General features: G+C 44.2%; 2 protein-coding genes and 1 non-coding gene across 3 annotated transcripts; all 3 read right to left on the bottom strand.

Moving 5' to 3' along the window:
• Positions 1-1391: 1391 nt before the first annotated feature.
• LOC133921018 (callose synthase 11-like) lies at positions 1392-7847 on the bottom strand. The gene is made up of 3 exons (XM_062365719.1): positions 7567-7847; positions 2112-7484; positions 1392-1649 (listed from the first exon to the last, which is right to left on the bottom strand). Exon 2 carries the CDS (start codon positions 7468-7470, stop codon positions 2113-2115), a length of 5358 nt encoding a protein of 1785 aa, XP_062221703.1. The 5' UTR covers positions 7471-7484; positions 7567-7847; the 3' UTR covers positions 1392-1649; position 2112.
• Positions 4404-4484, bottom strand: LOC133891299 (small nucleolar RNA J33). The gene has a single exon (XR_009904174.1). It is a non-coding gene; the product is annotated as a small nucleolar RNA J33 (small nucleolar RNA).
• An 8446-nt stretch (positions 7848-16293) lies between the features above and the next one.
• Positions 16294-20932, bottom strand: LOC133921025 (altered inheritance of mitochondria protein 3-like). The gene is made up of 3 exons (XM_062365732.1): positions 20593-20932; positions 19205-19474; positions 16294-17856 (listed from the first exon to the last, which is right to left on the bottom strand). Exons 1-3 carry the CDS (start codon positions 20734-20736, stop codon positions 16516-16518), a joined length of 1755 nt encoding a protein of 584 aa, XP_062221716.1. The 5' UTR covers positions 20737-20932; the 3' UTR covers positions 16294-16515.
• Between the last annotated feature and the right edge of the window lie 4913 nt (positions 20933-25845).

The following is a 25845-nucleotide window of genomic DNA, read 5'->3' on the forward strand; positions in this document are numbered from 1 at the left end:
AATAGTTCACCAGTGCTGCAACAGAATCAGTTACACATTACTAGCTCTACCAAGGTACAAATAATTGAAAAAAATTGCCACGTACTGAATCAGTTAAAATTGTTCTGCGAGTTCAATCAAGCCATGTTGGAGAAACAATGTTGCCACTTATTAACTAATTCTTAAAAGTGAACTCCTTAATGATAGAAAATGAGCAACATTGGAATGAAAGATGCAATAAAAAAACCTATACAAGGAAGATATAGAGGAGACAATACTAAGTATTCCCTCTAAGCTCTGTAGGCTATATGGACTTTGCAGCATGACCTCACACAAAAATGGTGTATATGCGATCAGATTAGCATATAACCTTGTAATAACACATTTGCTCTGGAGGGACCGTAGTGTTGCAGGCAAATGGGCTATATTATAACATAAATCGATGGACAATTTTTAGAATAAATTGTGGGCAACATAGTGTCCTAATAAAATGAAAGTAATATTATGGAGAATGGTTCATGATTGCCTCCCTACATGAACTTAACTTCAAGTGAGATCAATCCCCACAAGGTATGACTGTTATTTTTGTAATAGGGAGGAAAATATAGGACATTATTTTCTCCATTATCAATATGTGAAGGAAATCTGAAAGGAATTGAAAAATGATTATGGAATTTGCTTGAATCTAAAATGTTTTACTCACATCAGGCAATGGCTTTTGGACTAGATAGCAGAAGCTACAGATTTTCATTCTATAGTCCTAGCAGTAGCTATTTGGCACGTATGGAAAAACAGAAATAGTTGTCGCAAGCCTCACCCTTTTCGTGTTGTGGGAAAGAACAAGGCTTACATTGATTTTATTAATCTGCACTTTTTCAGCCTGACTACCAGACATGAGACCTTGAACTCAACTTGAAAATGGTCTCCACTACCAGACAGGTCAATGCTTGTAAATATTGATGCAGCGATCTTTACCCAATCTGAAAGAGCAGGTTTTGGTGTGATGATTCATGATCACCAGGGAGAGTGCAAGTGGCAAGTTGTGACTACATGGACCAAATTCGATGTCCTGAAATCGTAGAAACCCTTGCATTACATCAGCCCTTAATCCTTGCCCAAGATGCAGATGCATAGAATATTATTGTGGCTTTAGACTGTTTATCAGATGCATAGAATATTATTGTGGCTTTAGACTGTTTATCATTGATTAATAAGGTGAAGGATTCAAGTTTGGATAGATCTCCTACTGGAGACATAGTTCAAGACATTAAGTGTTAGGCTACAAAGTTTGTATCTTATTTTTAAGCATGTGTATCGCTCATGTAATGAGGCAGTTCATGTTCTTGCTAAATCAGCAGAACATGACATTAGGTTATGTTGGTTTAATGAGTCCCCTGATGAGATCAGGACCATTATCTGTAAAGAACAAGCTTATGAATGAATGAAAAGGGTGCTGCCCATTACCTAAAAAAAGTACAAATAATGAAGACCTAAATTACCAGCACACAAATCTGGACACCTAAACTAGATAGCTAAAAGCTGCTGAAAGAGTTTAATATGGGATCTAGGCTATATCAGTAAACAGAAAACCCCTCCACATCGAATTAGGAAGCTGTACTGAGGTGATGGAGAACTGCTTAACCACAAATCCGCAGCAACCTGGTTAGAACCTGTTAAGGAAAACTCAACGGTCAGCACTCAGCACCACACCTCTTAAACTAAAAGTTTACAGTCTGGTATTTTCCATTGCAATACTAAAAGTTGTATTCTGCTGCTATTGCCAAGTCATAAAACGAGGATTATTTCGAAGTTTTACATGACATTTTAAATTTGTCATATGAAGGCACTATGGAGCTTTCGTTGGCTATTGTGCTATCTGCAACTAGCAGTACTACGATGCAGACTGTGAAATACAGAAGGGACTACCTATTTGTTCATTAATGCATCCGAAGGTTACCTTAACTAAGGGCAAAGTGTATAACTGAAACAGTGAAGCATAAAATATTGCAGAGCACTTGAATAATTACAGTCAACCTTGTGAATGCATCACAGTGGTGTATGCAGAATAGTAAGTGGTTACTTTGTAAAATGTAAAGAGGCTAGGCAAATCATTAAAGTTTATTGTGAAATACCTCAAGATGTATTTGTTTTTTTGCCAGAAATAATGCGGGATATCTGGAGGCCCCGGCTGAAACCTTCATTGAAAAGCACCCTTGTCTGCATTTCTTGAAATCCCGGCAACCAGGACAGCAACGCAACTGGTGCCATAACGAACACCCCAAGCAGTATCTCATACAAACGTGCCACGGAAAGAACACTATCCCACACCACAGTAGATTCGATGAATGGCCTAATCACTTGAGCGATCGAAATCAAGCCCCAACCGGTGGGAATGAATGCCAAAAGGCTAGTGAAGATGTCAACGATTTGAAATTTTGTGAACTTCAGAAATATTATCAGCACTAGCACCGCAAGAATGATGACGGAACATTGGACAAGCCGGTAGTAAAGGTGCTGCTTTGCAGCATACTTGTCTCGAGCATAGGACATTAGGACGAACACACCAAAAATCACAGCCACAAATATCCAGGAAAGCAGATAAACAGCAATACTTCTGCTATCGTTTGCTATCTTCAGCTGGTATACAACCCCATACTGAAAAAAGAAGTACCTGAGATCTAACAGTATTTCCAAAATCTTCCCCCAAAGACCAGTGGTCCTTAGATGATCTTGCTCCTCATACCACCACACTTCCCAGCTCTGCTCAGCCTTAGAAAAAAGACCACCGGGATACCAGATCCAGTTCATGAAATCATCAAAATCATACACGGTTTTCAACCAATCAAAGCCTGATGGATTAAAAGTAAATGGAGCCATGATCCATGACACCACCAGAAACCAGCTAGATATATTCATGATTATGTAAACAAGCGTATTCCTGGCAATCACACTGTGAGCGGCATACACAGTCAATATTATTCCAAGTTCTATTGCCTTTATAAAGTGGCTCCTAGCATAGAGCCTGTAATTTTCAGCAAAACTCTTGTGCTGCACAACAAAACCACGACCAGTAGCACGGTATTTTGCTCCACCATGAAGGATTGTCCGACCATAGTAATGGCTCTTAGTTCCCATGGAAAATGTGTAGAACAGAGATGAAAAATTCATTTGCATTGTGAAAAAATCCCAGATAGCATGTAGGAAACCTTGCTCAAGAGAGTTTTCTATAATCATAGGCAAGGCAGTGAAGAAGCCGAGCTGTATAATGAACTGTTGATTAAGCACGGTACCCAAGGCTTTATTGTTGGTTGAATTTGCACTGCCCTGAATACCAGCCTCGAGACCACTGAGAGCTAGATACAGGCGTCCCCAAACAAATGTATAAACTGTCAAGACCACCAGCATTGTGTTGAAGTAGAATCCTACTGTTGTATAAAACACAGAAAGCATGCGAAAGAAATCCAGTCTATGACCAAGTCTGTAGATATCCCTACTAAGGGTCTGCTCACCATTGCCACTAGAAACCTTTGCTTCAAACATTGATATCTGATTGAGGCCAACATCACGTCCCTTACCAACCTGAATGTACTCATGGTGACTAACATTGCCACCACGAAGGGTACAATTGAAGCCTGCAAATATGTCCTCACTGATATTGATTACTCTCGATGCCTTACTTATACCACCCCGTGTCAAAAACCAAAGGCGGTCAAACACATCAGGATGCCCATAATGCATCCGAACCTTCAATGGATTAGCTAGGACCCGCTGGCCAAGGGTAACAAAGCTTGTCTCCTGTGCAGACATGAACCAAGCAAGTGAAGAGACAGATCCAGTGAATACATGTTCTCGTACTCCCAGAAGTGTTGGTTTTCGGCTCCCGTGATAATAGTTGTACTGCTCTAACAGGTTACGCATTTTGAGGGCCTCCTCAAAGTAATTATCCTGGTTCATGTCTATTGTTTGAACTGCATCGCCTCTTGTGAATATGATGGCATGGTTCTGGTTTTCAGGTTTACCTTCCCCAAGTTTCAGTGGACCTGGTAACCTAACCCGGTATATCTCAACCTCTCTCTGTAAGCCCTGGTCAAATTTTACCAGGACAGAATAGTACTGTGTATAGCCCTGGTGATGAACCTCATCGACATAAGCAACACGAAGGGCCTCATTTTTCTTCATGAGGGCCAGAATATCATCAGCACGTTGATCTTTAGCATTTTTCTGGTTTCCATATATCTGGCAAGCGACCACATAGGTGTACTTCATGAGAGCAGCACCATCTTCCTGTCCTTTAAACAATTGGCTTACACTACTGGTTCCCCTGTCTAACCTCCTTTGTGGTTTTCGCTGGAAACCACCATTCATGGGATACACATCATTCTCATGCCTAATTGAACCAAAGGATGCAAGATGTTTTGTCCCCTCTGTAACGTCTACCTCGGAGGCAGTATCAAGAAAAGCAAGCATCTTGAGAGCCCTGTGGTAGTACATCATTCCCCTAACAGTCCGTGCTAAGGTCTGGCCTCTATATGAGGCCCAAAGTCGGAGCTCCTGAAATTTTCCAGCCCAAATTTCATTGTCATCAGCCATTCCCTCCCGTTGCATACGTTCTAGAAAGTTTCCCCAATCATCTTCATAAATCTTTTGGAGATAAAACAAAATTGAGACACCATCTTCATTCTCACGACGAAGCTGGTCCTTGTTGTACATCACATCCTCATTGTAGTATGGGGTTAAAACACTGAATGCCATCATCTTCTCAACTGTCGGAGCACGAGGGATGTTCATGAACAGGGAGTTGCTGAAGAAAGTTATACGCCGTCGAGCCTCAGGATTCTTTGGGACATTGCTCATAGAATCTCTGGATGTCAGAATTGTATGGAGGCGTCTCACCTGTTTGTAGAAGCTAACATCATCGTTGCCTGGGCATTTTATGGCATCCTCAAAGAGGAGCCCAGATTCCTTTGGTCTTGATGGTGCTAGCCCCTCTCGCCTCAGTTGTTCCATGTCCTTCTTGTTCTTCGGAAAATCATGGATTGCAAGGACATAAAGAGTTTGCAAGGTATTAACTATCTTGGTCTCATCCTTGTTCTCCTTCAGTAGCAGTTCCACTAACATGATTACAAATGAATGGATTTCAGGTAACAGGATTGGCTTATATTCTTCAGTGAATTTCCCATACTCCATTGCAGCATCAAATGCCAGGAACAGCTGATTGACAATAATATGCTCAACAGTTCTCTCCTCAATGATCTCCAGAAGTAAGTGGCGTATGCTGTCATAAGCTTCAACTACAGCACATCGCCTGTACTCATTGTTACATATCCTTATCCAGTGTGTCCTGTCATCAGCTACCAGGTCTGTTGCCTGACTGAGAGCAAGAAGCAACTCATTATTTAGCAGGAAGCAAGGCCACCGTACCACACGAATTTTCCACACAACTGGTGGCAGCTCAAGAAGCTCAAGTTCCTTGTCACTAATGATGTCCTCTTCTCTAAATGTCTGAATAATCTCATTCCATATCAGCGCAAACCTCTTAGCTTCCACCTCATTAGCTTCAATCTTCCTATATGGCCGACCAAAGCCGTACCTTAGCTTCAGTCGATTGATAGCATCATACAGCTTGCTTCGGAGGCCGCCATGCACAGCATCCAGGTGCTCCTCTGGCATTAAATTGAACTGCATCGCACTTGCGAAGAACTGGAACCTCAAGCGCAGCTGCTCAACACTGCGAATCTCCCCCAGATGTGAGAAAAGCCCGATAAGTGCCCCCGTAAGTGATGAGAAGACTGCATACCATATCTGGATATCCATGAGATAAATAAGGACAACTGGAAGCCACAGTAAGATTACAGCAATCCGCTCTGTGTGAGGCATAAACTCAAACCAGTTACGCCGGATGTCATGGAGGCCAACGAGTGTCTTCGTTGGCCCCACCATGGGCTTAATCTGGAGAAAGTAACTGAAGCTAAACTTAGCAGCAAGAAGGCACACCCAGAATGTGGTATACTTGATGTTATCAACGAGGCCCTCCCTCACACCACGTCCAACAAATATTCGGGTCTGGAACCACCAGGTGAGCGCATATAGAATTCGCCAATTGGTTTTCTCCAGAAAATTCCAAATCCAGGGGACGATGAAGAGCACAAGTGCAAGCACCTGTGGGATGACAAACACAGCTGCTGCCTCAAGGTAATTCAACACCCTGGTGTTGGCAGCAAAAGACCACCTGCGATCTCGCCACCGCTGATCCCACATTCGCACATAGAGCACAATGAATGTGATAGTCCACCCAACAGCAACAAGCCCCTTGAGCACCATTCGAACAGCGAGCAATGTAGTCTCCCTCCTCACAAGACTGTACTGAGTGCCTGCATCAAGCAATGCTTGCACAATGCGCAGACCAGCCCAGGTGATGAACACAGACAGCACCCGGACCTGGATGTCACGGTGGCTAAGGCTGTCCCACGGTGTGCGACCATCCCATGCAACAATCATCGCGGCCTGAAAGAACAGAATGAGCATCACCCATAACCGATCAAAGCTGCGGTACACATTCCAGAATGACCTCTGCTCAACAAAACCAGTCTTCCCAATGCGCCCAGGCTTTCTTGGCTCTACAAAAAAACTCCTTGACGGAGACAGTGGCCACTGGAGCCGCCTGAAAACTCGCCGGCTCCAAAAGTACTCATTCACATCATCATAATTTCTCCATGCCGAGTGCGGTTTGGTCCCATTCTGGCTGAACTCCACCTCAGCCTTGAGCACATTATAAATCGGCGTCACCACCTGCTCAAGGAAAGCATCCTCACCGCACACCGCAGGAGTAGCCGGCCGCCCTGTCTCGACATCAATCGACTGGTCGATGACATGGTTAAGGTCGAGGGCCATGTAGTGGAAGATGTAGCAGAGGCACTCGGGCATGAACCTCAAATTGGCCGCCTCCCCCCAGATGAGCAGGTACATCGCGGTGTACAGTAGGTCACGGCGGGTGTCAGGCCCGACCCCCTGAACGGCACGGCGGCCGGCACTGGGCACATGGATGTGCGGCTTCTGGCCGAGGTAGGAGCACCAGGAGGTGTAATTCTTGAGGAGCTTCTTCCGGATGCCGCGCGCGACGGAGTGGTGCAGCACGTCGGCGGGGTGGTCGGTGGGGAGTGTCCCCGCGGCGCGGAGCTGCGCGTTGGCGAGGAGGAGGACGAGGTGCTCCCGCTGGTTGCGGACGTTGTGGAGCTGGAACCCGAAGGTGGCGCCGAGCCAGTCGAAGAGGTCGGCGCGGAAGGCGTCCCAGTCCCGCGCGAGCGGCGGCGTCGGCAGGTCGGCCGCGTGCGCCAGCGCCTCAACCGCGGCGCGCACCTCCGGGAACCGCAGCGACGGGTGCTCCCCGTGCATCACCACGTCGTGGATCGGGATGATGTTGTACGCCGCCGGCTCCGGGTACCCCCCGGCCGCCGCCGCCGCCGCGGCGCGGCGGTTGCGGAGGAGGCTCATCTCTCAACGCCAAGCTGCAAAAACGGAGGCGCGTCAGTGCCCAGCCCCAGTGACGGGTGAGAAATCAAACCACTATTAACCGAGGAGGAGGAGTACATGGGAATTGGGAAGGAGGACTATGAGATTGCGATGACGAGATGCGGTGAGGTGGGCGTAATCATGTGATGCGATGAGCCATTTGCGTTTGTTTTGCTTCGGCTTTTTAGGGGTAGGAAGGAGTGGAGTACTCAGTACTCACTCGAGTGGAAGTGTAATCCGATGGGGAGGCGTGGGCGAGTTTGGCTTGCTTTGCTTCCGGGGTTTCTAACCAGCCATGCGACGCCGCGAGCTAGTGTTTCTGTGCGTTGTATCATCCAGTGGGGTAATGACGACGACGGCTACCAGATGAATCTAGATGGAGATGATGATCTACTTCTTCTACCTTAATAGGGGCGATTATTTTTTTTGCCACCGAGCGAGCGAATAATTTGGTGTGTGGAAGTGGACTTTCACCGATTGTTTCGAGCAGGTTCTGATGCTTGCTCTCGTTTGCTTTCTCTATGTGTCACAAACGCATAAAAGTGCTCGAGGATGGAAATTTCGGATGAGAAAGTGAGTGTCACCTGTCGAGTTTTAACAAATTGTACTCAATTTGTGTACTATAGAATTTGGGTGTTAGCTGGTCTTTAAGCATGGATTATACCAAATTGACTAGTTACTTGATTAAGTTAAATTATATTAAATTTACATATACTTACAGATCGATATACTGGTCTTTTGATAGAATGGGCTCTCAGGCACGAGTACTTTTTTTTTTTTTTGGTTGAAAAGCAGACCTTTGAATTAGGGTGAGAAAGAACAATAACTTTTAATGTTGAGGGCGATATGGCATAAAAATCTCTTACTTTTTAACTACTCCTTTTCTACATATGGAAGCATTCGGCTACGGGCTACATGCTATTCACGTGCCGTGTTCCCCTCTTAAAAATAAAAGACTTATGGCAACTTTAACAGATGTCTAAAACCAGTCTTAATAGTTACATTTTGGGTATATCAGTAAAAAAACTCCTCCAACAGAAACTCAAAAATGTTTTAAAAAACAGTTACACCCAGAAAATGTCTCCGAGCTTGCAAGATGTAGCGAACCCCAATTGAACTCCCAGTCAGTGAAATCCTCGATCTTGAGCTCGGCCCACGCTTCGCGCGCAACCGCTGGTTCCCGCGCTACCCGCAACGGAGCACTCACCGGTGGGGCGGCTGCTTCGCGCGCGCTCCGCACCTGGCAAGAGCGTCGTTTGGCAGCCGGCGGCTATGACGCTTGTCTGGCGAGGGCGGCAGAAAGACCAGCTCGGAGGAGGCGATGACTTCCCTTTACTTCTTGTGCAATTCTTGTGGTTCCTTGGAGTCCATAGACAATGACTACGTCACCAACCTGTTGATGGGTGCCGCCGCCTCTACTCCGGGGCTTGACTTCGGCACGCTGGACGGTGGGTTCTTGGAGACGCTCTGCGGCAGCGGTGGTGCCGACCTATTCAGGGTGCGCACAAGGGACGACAACAATGCCAGGAAGAGGAAGGCGCTCGTAGGAGCCAACGACAGGAAGGGCGATGAGGCCTGCTTGGGCAAGGTGGGGGAAAGAGCAGTACGGAGAGGGTTCCACCATGGTCTAGCTTTCTAGTTCATAATGTGTTGATCTCATTCTAAATTTTGGTTGCGTCACGCGGATAGGAAGAGGTGCAAAGTGAGCGGCAACAAGAGCCCGGTGAAGCCGAAGGTGGAGGAGGCGATGGCGAGCGACAATTTGTTTCCTGCGTTCAATCACTGCTGTAGCAAGTTGAGGTGAGAATGACACTTACATTTGAGTGTGTCACACAGACGTAGCTTGAAATTATGATCCTTTTTTCTGTTTATTACACTTTCAATTCTTGTCCATGAAGCTCATGACCGTGAATCCACAACTTGATTTCAGCAACCTGCCTACACTCCTACACAATGATCTGAGCTTGAATTATCTCATTTCCGGTGCTCCAGATCTATGAAACAATTCGCCCCTAACATGTTATTTCCTCGGTAACAATCAGTGCTCTCTAAGTCTATTAAACACGGCTCTACCCCACACAACCAACCCACAATTTTCTTTTCAGAAGCAAGTGACTAATTATCGATATGGTGTGATTGATGTAGGTCAGTTACAAGCTGATCATACAAAGATCGAGTTATAATACATGGTAATCTTCAGTGTTGATATTTTTGTATATAGGGAGTATGAAGACCTATGGCAAGTGAAGTCATAAGCTGACTGCCATTAGACTTTAGGCCTGAGAACTGATTAATTTTATGATATACTGGATGTACGGCAGCTTGATTCTTCTCATAGAGATCATATCGATATCGCAAAATTAAAGTATATTGTGCAATAGATATGATGCAGATATTATAAACATTTACTTCTAAAGTTCTAATCTTTTACCATAGCATGCGGGTGTTGTAATTCCGTTTACTCTAGTTATGTTGTCCATGCCCGAGTAATAACTACTGTTACAATAACTTGAATGGTAAATACGGCCACAATGCATCTGTTAGTATCATAACTAGAGTTACGCTGCCTATGCCCGAGTTGTAACTATTGTTACCATAACTTGAATGGTAACTGTGATCACAATGCACTTGCAATGTCGTAACTACAGTTACGTTGCCTATGCCTGTGTTATAACTATTGTTACCATGACTTGAATGGTAACCGTCGTTGATATTTATATGTTTAAACATAGTTATTAAAAATATTGCGGTTTGAATTATAACCATTTAAAAATATAGCCATTGGGATATAGGGAGTTAGATATTGGAATATGTTGGAGAGTACAACGATACTGGGAGGGAATCTTATTGAGAAGGCTCCCTATATGGGGTTTTTGGGAGTCTATTGGAGATACCCTTAGGGTCTGTTTGTTTCCACTACAAATTATGGAAAACAACTTATATAAATTGAAGTGAAAACAAACAAGCAGCTTTTATAAGTTGGATTTCACAATCTGGTTGCTAGATTATCACAATCTCATAATCCACTCTCCACCAGCTTTTCTCAGCTTTTGATTTGTAAAAAGACCAAAGTACCCGTCGATGTTGGGTGAAATTTACCTACCATTACCATTACAATCTTAACAGACTGTTTTTCTCTAGTATCTCTCTCCCCGAGATGGTCTGGTCGTCTCCCTCTTCCTCCCCTCTGGCTTCCCTCTCTCCGGTCGTCTCCCTCTTCCTTCACTCCCTTTCCCTCCAACACATCCTCTCTCCCCGACTCATCTCTCTTTCTCTCTCTCGCCTTCGTCTTCTCTCCCGTGGTCTCCTCTCTCCCTCCGACCTCTTCCTCCATGTGAGCGCACGGCCACACATACTCCCTCCCTCTCTCTCACACTAACGATTCAGGCGGTAGGCACCTTGGGTCGAGTGACGCGGGTGGAGGTCGGGCGGCCAGAGGTGGAGCTCGAGCAGGCGACGCGAGGGCGGAGGTTGGGCAGCCGGTGGCGGAGCTTGAGCGGGCGGTGAGCAGTGAAAGTCGGGCAGGCGACGAGCGGCAGAGGTTGGGCGACACGAGCGAGTGAGTGAGTGAGAGAGAGAGAGATAGAGAGAGAAAATGATAAGTGGGACCCACTAGACCTCCAACCCTCTTACAATCCAGATAGCCAAACAACCATAAACTTTTGGTCCTCCAGCTTTTCACAATCCACAATACAAAAACTGCTTTTCAAAATCTCCAACTGAAATAAATAGACTCTTAGCCATCAGAACAGTGAACATCATATAACATCTTAAAGTCTTCAACTTCAAACAAAATTCATTGGTAACTAAAACTAAATAAATTCTAAAATGATTTTACAGAATCATGTGAAGATTAACAGAGAAGGCAGCGCAAAAGACCTGAAGCTTTAATGACCTGTCACTCATAACAACGGGGTTTGGGAGCTATCCTTGTCCCACAGCGTTATCACATCTTCAACTATACACATTAGCTAGCTATAAAAGGCTAAATGTGAGAGTAATGATAAAAAATAAAAGTCAAACTACTCCATTTGATCATAAATATATACCATTTTAGACTTGTGTACAAGGATTAAGGAAATAGCTTAAATAACTTTGTTGCCCTTCATTTATATTACATTGGAAAATAGAGATAATTTATTGATAAGACTAATAGCATTTATTTAGCAAAGGCAATGATGAAAGAAAAGATTAAAAGTGATAGAAGTTCTAGGATGACATACATTTAGCAAAGAGTTTGAAAAGCTAAAATGGCATACATTTATGATCGGAAGGAATAATAGATAGTCTACTCATTTAATCTAATAATTTTGTACTCTATTGCTTAAGAGCCTATATTAATTTTATACGCAATGCTATATTTAAGCTATTAGAAAGGTTGTTTATAGTGTTATCTATTGGACACATACAACTCTTATAGATAATAATTATCTATGTTGTTGGAGACACTTCTAGGGTAGCTCTAATAGTGGACACATCAACTAGCTTTACGGTGCCAACTTCGATTCCCGTTTCCAGCCTGGGGAGAGAGAGCGAAAAAATGCTATATCTTGACGTTGTGCTCCCTGTCATCGACGATGACGAATCCACCTTTGAGCCAAGCTTCACCGTCATCTAACTCACACAAACCAAATCGAGCTCTGCCACGACCCACCTTAGTGTGGATGTCGCCTCCCTAGTCCCCAGCCTACAACGCAAGAGGGAGACGATCGGCGACCGTCTTCCGTCTTGAGGAGGAGCTCAATGATGGCCACCCATCTATCTTGTCAAAGCCGATGCCACCTAGTCCATTGCCATCGGATCTAGTGGGTGGCGGCTCGAATCTCACTGGATCCAAATGGTGGTGGGGTCAAGAAGGTGAGCAGGACGGCAGCCAACGTTGGGAAAAGGGAGTGTTAGAAATAAAACTAATCATCACTAATCACATGAATACATCACTAATTAATGGGGAATTAGGGATAAAAAATTGGATTAGGATATGCCATTAATTGATGAAGAACCCCTTGATTAGCACCTCGCAACCCCTCGTAGTCATCCTCCTTACTTTGGTCGGCCTTCAAATCAGTCAAAGTGCTCTCCAAATTGTATTTGGAGAGAGAGAGGCTGATAGGGTTTTTTCTTACCACTTAATGACGTGAATTAAGAGGTAGCAGAGTAACCCTCTTTTTATATAGCGCTAATCTGATCTGGGACCTAACCATATATGTGTTTAGCCCCTTAATCACATGAACAATTACAAATTAACCCCTAATGTTAGTTTAATCATGTAATTAAGTCATGCTGTTTTTGTTTAATGGGTTTACTTAGCCAAAGATCACATATATGAGTCTAATAGCGAGAGGTCAATGGTGGAGAGAGAGGGTAAGGGGAAGGGGAGCCCGACGACGAGGATGGACATGGTGGGCAGCAAGCGTGGGAGGAGGGAGAGGCTGGTGACGGCTTCGATCCATTGTCGAGTCGCCCACGATGGGCTCTGTGTGAATATGTTGGCCTTCTCCTCAACCGAGATGTCCCAGCGGGAGCCGCAACTACTCCGAAGTGGCTCCGCATGGTGAGTGCATGCTTGTCTACGTTGCCAAGGATGGGCTATGGGAAGAGAAGGCCGACAAGTGAGGAGGTAAAGTCCAGAGAGCATGGCGGGGGGGGGGGGGGGAGAGTGGGGGGGGGGACGAGATGGGGGAAGAGGGTGGAGAAAGTAGTAAAATAACCTTGGAAAATGTGCAAAAGTTATACTATTGGGCTATTCATCTTTTTCTGCTGCCTACAGGTGAGGTGGAGGTGCCATGTAAGCTTTATAGCTAGCATGTAGATATAACGGTTGGAGGTGACTTTATAGATGCTAATCCCGTGTGTTTCAATCACCTAACATGCTTTTTGTTCGCTTCTGCTGAACTTGCACTGTCATTTTTTTTTTGTGCGGCACAACAAATCTAATTAGGAAACGCAAACATCACAATCCAGTGGAGTATATTTCTACCAATGGAAAAGGAGATGCACATGAATACCGATTTTTTTTCGCACAATTTGATCCAAACAACTACTCCATATCTCTAGTTATGTACCTCTTGCAACAGAATCTCCAAATTACGTTCTAGAAAAACACATAATCTCCAAATTCTTTATAATGCAATGATTCCACTAGAATCCCTTGGAGTCTCCACACTCTTAGACCCCTGTTTATAACGCGAGAACTCGAATTCCTTGGAAAATTTCTGCACTCCAAACGTGCCATAAATAGTTGACAACGTGTTCCAAACAGGCCATAGATAGATGACATTAGTAGTAACAATTCCTGCTGTACTAATACTACGCAGTATGTTTGAATTCCATGACCCCTATACCTAAACCATACCGACATGTGTCTCGTAAATACCGCATATCCATGTCACAGAACAAAGACGTAGCTGCACGGCTTGAGAAATACGTTGGTGACAGGTGGGCCCAACAACCCGCTTGTGGGTGGACCCTGCCACGACTAGACAAACCACTTGACACCGCCTCCATCGGCTCTTTCCACTCTAGTCTTGTTTGATATAGTTAATGCTTTTGCATAAGAGAATTTTGTAAAAAATAGATTTTTTTTGGATTGTGCAATTAATTATTAGAATATGCTTATTAATAATTTATTATAGAATTCTCTAAAATCTATGAGCATAAGCTATATCAAACATAACTGTGTCATTTTTCTATTTTCCTATGAGATTACCATGACACGCCCGCCTCTGACCTCGGCCCCACCGAGTCACATATCACATCGTCAATAATGTTGCAACTAGACCAGGACACTGAACTACGGGCCCAGGAAGAGGGAAAGAAATTGGCATCACTACATGGGCTCGGTAGTCAATGGGACACCAGGTCGACCGGGTGGTAGGCGCGGTGACATCGGGAGCACAAAGGCGTATTCATGGAATTGCCACTGACAGGGGAACCAATGGGACACCGGGTCGACCGGGTGGTATGCGCGGCGACATCAGAAACACAAAGGCGTATTCACGAAATTGCCACTGACAAGGGAACTAACAATGAACCATGCTAAATTGGAACATAAAAAAATTAATCAATATATAAATTATAAAGATAATATTTGATGTACTAAAAAATATTTTTGATAAACACTTAAAGTATATTAGAAAGCAATGTTCGCCTAAAAAATTTTCTAGTGATCATCTTAAAAATCTTTTAGATATGAAATCATTGATGATGGTATTAACATCAATCTCATCCGTTAGTTTCTTCTCAATGCATAAAGTGCCAAACTATTATTGAAATATTGTAGATCTCAAATAATTCTTCAATAATTTCAACTTTGAAAAGTTCTTTCAGCTGACGCCACAATCGAACAGTAAATAAGATTCGATAAGCAATATAAATATTAGGAGGAAATGAGTGGATGAAAATAGGTAAATTTGGGTCTACAAATGGCGACGCAGATCACTAAGTCGCCGAGTCACCGATTAGGGCCCTTATGGCTTACGCTGAGTCGCTGACATCATTGTATCTATTGCTGAATTCATTTGTCGTTGAACGAAGCAGACATGACTGCACGACACGAAGCGATTTTATTAACACCTCTGTGTACGAGAGGATTGCTAATTTAAGCTGCTGCTAACCTGTTGCAAAAACACCAAAGTAGCACATCTGCTTTTTTTTGCCAGCCAAAGGCCAAAGCTCCTGCACGGTTAGACCGCCAGTCGATTGAATTTTGAATTGTTATAGTTTATTAGATCACAAACAATATACATGTATGAGAGAAAGTCCTTCTAAGTTTTGAAATATGGGAGGGGCTTGTGGATTTTAGGGGCCGAGGTGACCGCCCTGGTTGCTCCCTTAGGGTTGGTCCTGATCACAGAGCTCTCTTTTGGAATCTATTTTTCGTCTTCTCCGTCTGGAACACACCTCGGAGTTGGACGGTAAAACCTTGACTAACGATCTACAGCAACGTTAAACAAAAGAGAAATTTATAATAATAATAAAACAGAAGAGGAGAGAATTCTCACCGGATTAACCGACCGCCGCTGCCGCCGCCGACCCGGCAAGGAGAGATGGCGTTCGTCTCCCTTTGAGAATCCCGACCTACAGCGCTGCTCGATCCTTTTCTACAAAATCCGTTTGGGAAGAGAAATGGGAATCTGAGAACTGGGATACAGCTGCGCAGGAGGAGATTTGTTCCACCCTTTTACAGATGAATAGTTCGGCAGTGGAATCGAAATGGACCCCCTTCTCGAGCAGGCGTTTGGTTTTCTGCAGCCCTCGGTCTTCGACCTTCGTCTCTCTCAGTCTCGATTCCTTCGGTTTTCTACGTGTCCTCGTCTCTTCTCGTTTCTCCGCTCGCCGACTGCCCTCCTTGCCCCGTTAGCTCATTTGAGACGTTCTACGTTTCGCTGCAGAGGAGCAAAGATGCTTTAGGTATTTTCCAATGATCCGTGATTCCGGAACCTTTTTTAACAAAGACAAGTGCTATCAAGTCCCAACTCAGACGCATTCTCTCCTCTCGCTACAATCCGATGCGCATACAGTGCTTCCAAGTTCCACATGATTGCTGACGTGCCAAAAAAAGCTGTAAAGATATGACACGTACTACCCGATTGTCCTCACGATACTCTTTCTTTTAAAAAACCTGCAACTTGATCGACCTACTTTTCGAAAATAAAACCACCAGGGCCCAGTAGTACGATTGGCTCATGCTGGGTTGGGTTGCAAACTGTGATGCAAACAAAATTTAGCAGCATGCCAACTAAGTAGTGGGGCCGCAGTAGTGAATTATCACCTGACCATTTCACACGCCACCAAATGACAAGATGCTTGGCAATAATTTGCTTTAGAATAGATCTGAATAGTCCAATCGACATGATACGTTCGTAGTACACGTGCCCCAGCAATTACATGAAACTCGAGTCCAATTATATATGTACATCGTCCTGACAAGCGACACACGGCATCAGCTCAAATCTTATTTATTTAGCTGCGTGATAACGGTCATAAGTCACAACAGTCGACCGAGCACGATGCCCAACCTGGATCAAATCACCACGCGCGAGGGGAAGCACCGGCGGACCCTGCTTCGTTCAGCCTATCAAGTAGTGCATTGAAATCTATTGGCTGGCCGCTCTCGGCCATCCTCTGTGTCACATTCAGCACTTGGTCCCTTGGATATCCCATGGAGATTGCCTTCTCGATCATTTCTCCGTAAGGATGGCCACGCATCATATGCGACCCTGGATGGTTCATGCCAACACTACCTGGGGGCATCGGTGGTGGCTGGATTGCTGAAGGGCCGCTCGGTGGGTAGCCGTAACCCGTGTTGTAGCCTTGCAAATTGCCCTGTGGCGCATATTGTGGAGGGCCGGCATAGGACCCTTTGCTTGGAGGTGGCCCAAAGGAGCCCTGACTTGAAGGTGGTAGTTGGTGCCTTTGCATGCTGTGTTGCGGTGGAGGCTGAGAGATGCCAGGTCCTCTGTATGAGTACGGCACTTCAGAACGGCTCCCACCTGATGCAGCAACAGTGTTGTATTGTCCTTGCATAGCCACATTGCCAGGCATAGTTTCAGGGGCAGGGTTCAAGGGCTGCTGGGGTGGATAATGAGGGTAGTTTGGTGGAGTTTGAGGTCTCATCTGAGTTTGCACAGGAGGATGTTGGGGTTGCATTACCTGAGGAGGATGCTGAGGATTAGATTGCTGTGGTTGCACAGATGGTGCAGGATACTGTTGAGCATTGGATTGGGCCTGCTGCACTGGCTGTGGAGGAAACTGCTGAACATTGGATAGTTGGGGCTGCTGGGCAGGTGGAGGAAATGGCTCTGAGAAAGTCTGCTGTGGCTGGACCACTGGTGCAGGAGTCGGCTGGGATGATTGCTGGTGCCACTGCTGCTGGTAAGGAGGATAAGACTGCGGCTGAGTTCGATTTGCGGCCTGAGGCTGTTGGGATGAAGCATGGACCAGAACATCTTGAGTTGGGGGTCCTGCTCGTAAGTACTGCACTGGTTGCAATTGCTGCCCCTGCGCGTCCTGGATACCTGGGGCTTGGCGCTGTGGATAGTAGACGATGGCTTGGCTAAGAACATAGCGGTCCTGCTGTGGCACAGGAGGGGTAGGGGCTGGCTGTTGCACAGGTTGATCCTTGTTCTGTTGGACTGATTCAGAAGCTCTAGGTGCAAGTGATTGCGAGTTCATCTGTTGAGGCAAAACAATGGCCAATTGTTGGCCTGATGTATCTGGCTTTTCTGCACGCTTCTTTGGCTCAGGAAGAGATGGTGCTGGCAAATCTTCCTTCTTTGATGTATCTTGTGTAAGTTGAAATTTGGCCAATTCCTTCTGAGTTTCAGCTAACTCTTGTTTGTCCCTAAGAATTTGGATAGACCTGTGCACCTGCATCGTTTAAATTTTAAACAGAGTTGAGAACTTTTAAATAGAGCACGTGTAAATCAAATGCTCAAATATCTATCAAATGCATAAACATAAATGCAACATAGATGTTGAAATTGAACTATGAAAACTAAATGTTCAGCCAAAAGAAAAATATGGCCAGAATCTTCCGTATTGGGATATGATCTGGTTTTGTTAGCGAATTTCTTAATAGAACATGATATATGTCAGGACAGAACCAGCTCCAACTTGTTGTATGCTTCAGCCTACACCTTCCAATTTATATACATAGGACCATCATCAACCATGGTTTAGCCAGGGGCCCTATGTCAAACATAAGTATATACAAGAGCAGTTAAGTGTACAACAGGCACCGAGACATGTTTGTCAGAGGAAAGTAGACAATAGGATTTTCTTGTACATTCTGCCTGTCAGTCCATGCATTGTCCTTAAGATGTTCCCTGTGGCAGCTTAATGTTGAGATACAAATGTTTTGAGATAAGATACAGTCATGCATGTTACACACATACAGGCCAATAGTTGTCTCCTTAAATAACTAAATAAGACTGAAGGCACAGCCCTGCCCATGTACAAGCCACAATAAGATAAAGGACAAAGCCAGTCTAGAAGCCCCTATGGATTATCCTACCATCATAATGACTGATCCTTGCAGTGTCATTGCTTCGCAGATCACATCAATAGACCATAATGACTGATCCTTGTAGTGTCATTGCTTCGTAGATCACATCAATAAGACCATAACTATTTTACACCATGTGTAAAAGTGACCTCTGAATTAAAGCATGGCATAGTACCATGACACTGTTCTAAGAGTGGGCATGATGTGTAATTTGTTTAAACTAACACCATCATGGTTGTAAATATAATAAACAAAAGCAATAAGAGATGCAGTCTAGGTTCCTTCATATATCTGAAATTCTGAATGACTAATATAATACTTCTCTATATCAATACCTTTCACGACTTAGACTTGACTCACTATTTACTAGATGAAAATATCCAGCAGCATGAGTAAAAAATCTGAACAGCAAACTGGAGTAAACATTTACAACCAAATGGGCAAGTCATACGTAAGGGATAAGAAAGAATGTTCTAAATCCTGGCGCAACAAGTATCGTAAGATGGTCTCATCTAGAGAAATTATCAGGATAAATAATGACACATGCCAAGCAACTCAAAAGGCTGTCACGTACTATACTGGTACAGATGAGCATATGACATGACCATAGTACTGTAGTGATACTCGATTTATAAGCATGCAGAAACAGACAAGATGGGAATAATGTGGAAGCATCGTCTAGTCTATTGCACTAAGTACTAATTTACTTACTTCATGTAGATGCTTCTCAAGAGACTTCAATCTTTGATCAGTCTCATCACGAAGCACATCGCTTCGAAGTTCACCTATGGACCTCTCAAGCTTATAGCAATAAATCTCCAGTTGTGAAAGCCGACTAGTGATTCCCTCAAGAGATCGTAGCAAATTATCAGCATACTTTTTCATGCACTTCTCAACAGCAGAAAGTACATCCTCCTTGCCATAACTTTCTTGTTCAGAAACTTTCACAAATGGTCTCCCCAATCTGCTGTCATGAAAATCCTGTTGCAAGAGTACAGGGAGGGCTGAGAATAACGAATGCAAGGCAACAATTATTATCACAACCATCCTAAAATTAACTCGCCACTGCACCTTATAAACAAAAAGTCTCATAGGGAATTGATAGAAACGTTCCAGCACTATCCAATTACAAAATTTGATGATTCCTATTACAACAGTTAAAACTCCACCATCTAGCAACAAAAAAGGGAATTGATAGAAATGTTCCAGCACTATCCAATTGATTTTTAAACTTCTCCGTTAAAATTTCGCACCTAGCCATCAAGATAACACTAACCTCTGCAGGGTCTGAAAAATAGGTATGACAAGAAAGTTTTGAATCAACAATGCAATGCACATTAAGAGAACTGTCAAGTCACGTTTTCTAAAATTTAGACTTATTTCCTCAACAAATATTAATCTTCTGAACCCCAAGGCACTAGGAAAATATATCAGGTAAACAAAATAATCACGACCACCATCAATCATTATTTGACAAAAGGATTATTCGATATAAAAAAGGGCTAAATACCATAGCAGCTAGCAGCTCCTGTTTAAAAAAAGCAGGTTTCTAGTATCATGACAGCAATAATATACAAAGTAGTTCAGTTTATAACCCCATGAACCGAAAGTTGGCTCTATTGCCTAAATTGCATATTTGATAACTTAATACTGCTTATCACAGGAAGGGTCAAATCAAAAGGACCCAAAAATCTGAAAGCATTGCAGATAACCAGACATATCATGTAAAGCTTGCTGTACAAAATACAAGAATGACACGATTTTCTCTGAATTGAAAATAGATCAAACTATGAAAATCGTGTAAGAATATCAAGGATAATAGTCGAGTCAGAAACTTAAGTCATGCATAATTATATGTCAACCCACAGAACTTTCCATCTAAATCAGTTAAATAAGAAGCTTAACTTGTTTAGGTTAGTTTCATTTGTCCTGGTTCGTAAAATTTTCCAATCCAGCGAACGGATTCACAGAATATGGCACCACACCATCGAACCAAAATCGAGCTCCACGTTTGGGTCAAGGTTTCGCGCGCCGACACTACTGACTACTACTCGCAAAAAAGGATCAAAGCGGAGGAGGAACAAGGGGTTGACGTGTACCTTGTCGGCCGGATCGGGGCGCTTGGGCTCGGAGGGGGTGGCGAAGTTGTCGTAGGAGCAGAGTACGTCGTCGGTGCCGAAGTCGAAGCCGCGGGAGCCTCCGCCGCCGGAGCCACGGCCCGAGGGGGCGCCGGAGCCGGACATCGCAGGGCTAGGGTTTTGCCCTGTCGGGGCGGGCGGCTTGCTTGGAGGAGAAGGGAAGGGGGCGGTGGTCGTTTGGTACTACTGGCTGGAAAGGGGGAGGGGAGGACGAAGAGGAATTACTGTGAAAGAAGTATGACGTCTTGGACGGTTTGGCCTGTGCCACTAGAGTGTTACCGTGTGTTTGTTCACCGAATCTGGACTGGATGGGATCGCCCCCGTCCAGTTTTTATTCGTCGATCCGGTGTCTGGTTTCCGGACAGGGCCATCCAAGGATCGGATGAGCCGATGCCGGGAAAAAAAGACCGGACGAGTCCGTCCACGTTCGTCACCCAAGCCAACGCTTGTGGTTCCGTGTAATTTTATATTTTTTATTTAATTTTTGATTTTATTGAGAGTATAAGAGTGGTTTAATTTTTTTAAATATTTTTATAAGTAATTTGGAGCTTATTAGTAACTTATTTTAATTGGTTTGATTTAAAATATCTGAGCTAATATTTAATTAAAATTCTCTAAATAAACCTACTTTTATAACTTATAATAATTTTATTGTCTCAAATAAATTCTAAAAAATCTAAAAAAATCACTAATATTCTTCTCATGTGATAACTAATTTATAACTAACTTAGCTTATTTAATTCATCAAATCAAATAGAAAATTAGCTCATCCTATTCATTCTCATCCTACCAACCAAACAGAAAACTGACTAATCTCATCTATCCCACCAAATAGAAAATTACATCACCTCATATTAAAAAATAGAGATAATTCTATCCTATCCAACATCGTCCTTCAACTAAACACATCCTTAATCTCTAAAATACTTGGTTCTAGGGTCTCATCTCTCCTACATCTAATAAAATCTGCTTAAAACTCAAATAATTTATTCATTTTTATCATTTATTCTCGTCCTTCGATCTCATTATCAGCTACGGAATAGCTAAGTACCTATAAGTTGCAACAAAAATACAGATATTTAACGTGATATATCAAGTACAAACTCAAAGTATGAAGATATGAATATATAATGAAAGTATCATCGAATAAATACGTCAAGGATAATATCGTAATTTGATTTTAAATGAGATTAAAGAAAAGATTATTCACTAATTTTCCTAATTAAGGGAAAAGAGGTATCTCGCCGTCTTGATTGAGACGAAGACTAGGCTTAGTTTTCTAAACCGACGATAAGACTTGGTCTCGATCTGGTGATGGCCGGTTTTTATTTTTATGTTGAGAGGAATATTTTTCTTTTTGTTTTATAGAGGAGAAGATTGATAAAATAGTTTTTTAGGTACAAAGACGCACGTTACTCATATACACCATGTGCGTACGTATATGTGCATGTCCCTACACACGATACAAGGAAATAAAGAGGCTCGAGGCATCCAGTCGCTCGCCTGGCGACTTAACACACGAGCTACGGTGCAAATGGTTCGGAGATTTCTTGTAGATCTACAAGCCTGCAGCTCATGAGGGCTTAAGCAAGCATTGCCGTCACCGCATACTCGCGGCACCACGGCAATGCCGTGCGCGCGCAGAGGCGAGCTGCCAGAACAAGGTCACAGGGAGAATCGTAGCTGAAAGCACGGCCCGCACCGTCGTCACTCGAGCGGTAGGCGCTGGGCGACCGCGCGGGCACGCACGGCATGGTGCGAGCGTGACGGGTAACAAGCCAGTGCAGCCGCGCGCAACGGCACTCGACCGGCAGGCACACGAGCAGTGACGAAGAGGCGCATGCGCGCCCGCCGCCCGCGACGTGCTAAGCCGCAGATGGCAAGCGACGAGCCGGCAAAGGCAAGACCGCGCCGTTGCAGGGCGCAAGGGCGTGCGGCGTGCCTCCGCCGCCACGGCCCAAAGCCGAGAGGGACCGACGCATCTCGCCATCTCCCGTGCCCGTGGTCCGTACGTAAGGCGACACGTACGCACCTGCAGAGTTTGCATGATTCGCCGGATCCACCGTGCAATGCAATATACTACGCCGTTGAGTTATTTTTATCAACCTTCATATAATCCATCTGATCTGGATAAGACTTTTTTTCGAGTCAGATGACGTGCTGATCCCGTATTTGTTTGTTAATCGCGTGATTTGTGATCGGCTTGGACATAAGGCCATCTCCAGCCGAAGCAGCATCCGCTTCCATAAATTACTGTGCCACTTACTGCTTGTACTTTTGCCGAACCAAACACTCCGGAGAGCTCTCCAGCAGAGGCCGTTTCTAGCGGCACAGTGATACGGATGGAGGAAACGATCGGTAAAATTGCGGACGGATGCAGCACCTCCCATCACTGTTCACGGTGTATGAGTGTAGGTCTCAAGAAAGGAGGAAAGTAATAGAGGTTAGAAAATAGGGTAGCTGCTAGAGATAAAAAAACTAGGAGATACTGTAATAATGTTAAATGATGTTTTAATAGTGTTTTTAGGATGAAAATTTGAGGTAGCTACTGGAGATGGTCTAATCCATGAAAAGGTGCACATCAATCATTAACTTTATTAAAGTTATTTGAAAAAAGGACCATTACATCATCGATCTTTTACGGGGTGTTTGTTTTAAGAGATAACTCCGTTCTTGATATGATGGTCTATCATGGGTTTATTCTCTGAATTTTGAGAAATGATATTATCTCTTATGTTTATACTAATTACATGCTTGTGAAGAATAAAGTGGCGATGGATCAAAAACCGGCCCATTCTATTCCTCAAACATATGGGTTGGAAATGAAGTGATCGATCATCCCCTCATTACTCAGACAAAAACACCCTGCTAGTCGATATGAATATATGATGCATATCATGTGTGATGCCAATAGCTTATAGCTAGCTAACCAGTTAAGGGAAACATTTCAGGAGATGTTCATTAATTGGTGGCTCAAACGAACCCATTGATTCAGCAATGCAAGAAAAACAGTTGGAAAGACACGATTCACGCACAGCAAAATTATATTCCGCAACTGTTGGATGGTGTAGCTACGTATACAAGTTCACATTGCTGTTTGCAATAACCATTTGCAGCTTAATTTGACTTTGTAACCGTGGGAGTATTGAGTAAAGGGATATCCTGATAAACGAACATCACGAGGGATATAATGGTCAAAGGTGTATATGTCGATCACGCGACAAAGTATGGTTCTCGTGACTAGTAAAAGGCATACGCGATCAATCTTCCTATGCCATCGCATAAACACGTGACCGGCCTCATTAGTCGCAGGATCAGACATGAGATAATCTATCCAAACGTATTTATTGACATCCACTCAAGTATTTTCCTTTCCTAAGCGACTCCAATGGATGAAGTCATGGACGACGCAGAGGAGCATTATCTCGTCTCATAGCATTAAATGCTACGAAGTGAAACTTTTGCAGGTCGACGCGGTGCCGCACGATGGATGAGACTTTGTCAGCAAGCTAATCAAGCAAGTGGTCGGGGACAGCACAGATGGGCATTGTCCTATCCCGTAGTATTGAATGTTATGGAGTGGGACTTTGCAGACCAGCATAGCAGCACACAGTTTGGGATATACTGAGCCCTCCGAGTAAGTGAACACACCTGGTCCTCCGTAATGATGGCTTATGTTAGATATTAGGATGGGCAGGTCTTCTGTTTGGACTCACATGTAAGTTCTCCCCCTCTCTACTATATAAAGGGATGAATACCCTGTTTGTAGAAAAAGAGAGATCAAGTCTGGCAACCAGCTAGAACAATTTCTGTAACCAATTGAGATCCTCCGTAACACAATACACATAACGTAGGGCTATTATCCTCCGGGAGGCCTGAAATTGTATAACTCTCTGTGTCCCTGAGTCCATCATACGTGCACACATCAATTCTTGAAATGCTATTCATGCACGTGCTGTCCAACATACCTAAAAATCATTGTCAGGGACCAACCCTCGATATTTGACACGTCAGGTGGGGGGCGTGTTTTCGTCATTTCATCAAGTTTGAAAAGCTTGATCAGGTTACCCATTGTCGGAACCACGGCAACCGCTGAGTCCCGTTCTGAGAACCCTAGCCACCGCGAGGTATTTGTCATGGGGAACCACCTGGATGAAATCAATGTGCTCCCAGCATTGGGCATCGAGACGGAGTCCGGGAGCTCCAAGACCCAATGTGAAGTCTGCATGGCGGGCCATGCAGTAGGGGGCGCTAGAGGCCTTCATATCCCTAGCACCAGTGGAGAACCCCTGGCTATATGCCCAGAGGGAAACCAGTTCGGTGCCAGATAGGCAAGTGCTTTGAGACAGCTCCCGCATCCCCATCGTCGTCCCAAGGAGCCCCTGCATAGGGTGTAGTCTACGGTGGCGTCATCGCCTAGGCCATCGTGCCGCCCAAGCGCCGAGAGCTCCCCCCTCATGACTTATCACCGCTTCGTGCCCAACGTCTTGACTATGAGACCATAACGCCGGTATAGAACCTACAAACCCTGCGAGCGCTCCTCAGCCACCCACCGGTACTTACACCGAAGGGCTCGCATGTGGCACCGTGGTTGCGTGATCTCGCTGTGAGGAACCGTCTAAATAGTATTCAAATTAATCATTAAGTCGATCATTTACTTAATCACGACTTCAATGATTAACCCGAATACTGCTCTGGTAGTCCCGGTACGTGTTTTGTGCCCAAGATCGGAGCACATGCCTTCCAATATTTAGCATAACAACATAATTTAAGAAAAAAACAAGTAATTAAAATTATATTACAAGTTCTTAAGCAACATGATTTACAACAAAAGATAAACTACGTAGCGGAACAAAACCTAACAACACAAAACCTAGACGGAGCCATATGCCCTTAGGCTCCACCCAAAAGCACGCTACAAGAGAGTAGGGTGCACTACTCTTGCCCGCCACCGACATCGGCAAACATGAAGTAGCCAAACACGACTCCTCCTTACCTGCAAAACCTGAAGAGCAGCTGTGAGGAACCGTCCAAATAATATTCTAATTAATCACTAGGAGGATCATGGCTCATAATCACAACCTCGATGATTAAACAGAATATTATCCTAGTAGTCCCGGCACGTGTTTTGTGCCCAAGATCGGAACACATGCCTTTCAACATTTAGCATCACAACATAGCTTAAGAAAGAGCAAGTAATTAACATTTGTATTA

The sequence above is a fragment of the Phragmites australis genome, chromosome 1 (genome assembly GCF_958298935.1).
Source record: "Phragmites australis chromosome 1, lpPhrAust1.1, whole genome shotgun sequence".
In the NCBI taxonomy this organism is placed as follows: Eukaryota; Viridiplantae; Streptophyta; class Magnoliopsida; order Poales; family Poaceae; genus Phragmites; species Phragmites australis.

Bases quoted from the DNA above. Each gene is read 5' to 3' on its own strand.
- LOC133921018 (XM_062365719.1), bottom strand. From the start codon at position 7,470: ATGAGCCTCCTCCGCAACCGCCGCGCCGCGGCGGCGGCGGCGGCCGGG.
- LOC133921025 (XM_062365732.1), bottom strand. From the start codon at position 20,736: ATGTCCGGCTCCGGCGCCCCCTCGGGCCGTGGCTCCGGCGGCGGAGGC. The intron at 19,475-20,592 runs GTACACGTCAAC...CTCTTGCAACAG, and splicing joins GCCCCGATCCGGCCGACAAG to GATTTTCATGACAGCAGATT. The intron at 17,857-19,204 runs GTAAGTAAATTA...TAAACGATGCAG, and splicing joins TTGAGAAGCATCTACATGAA to GTGCACAGGTCTATCCAAAT.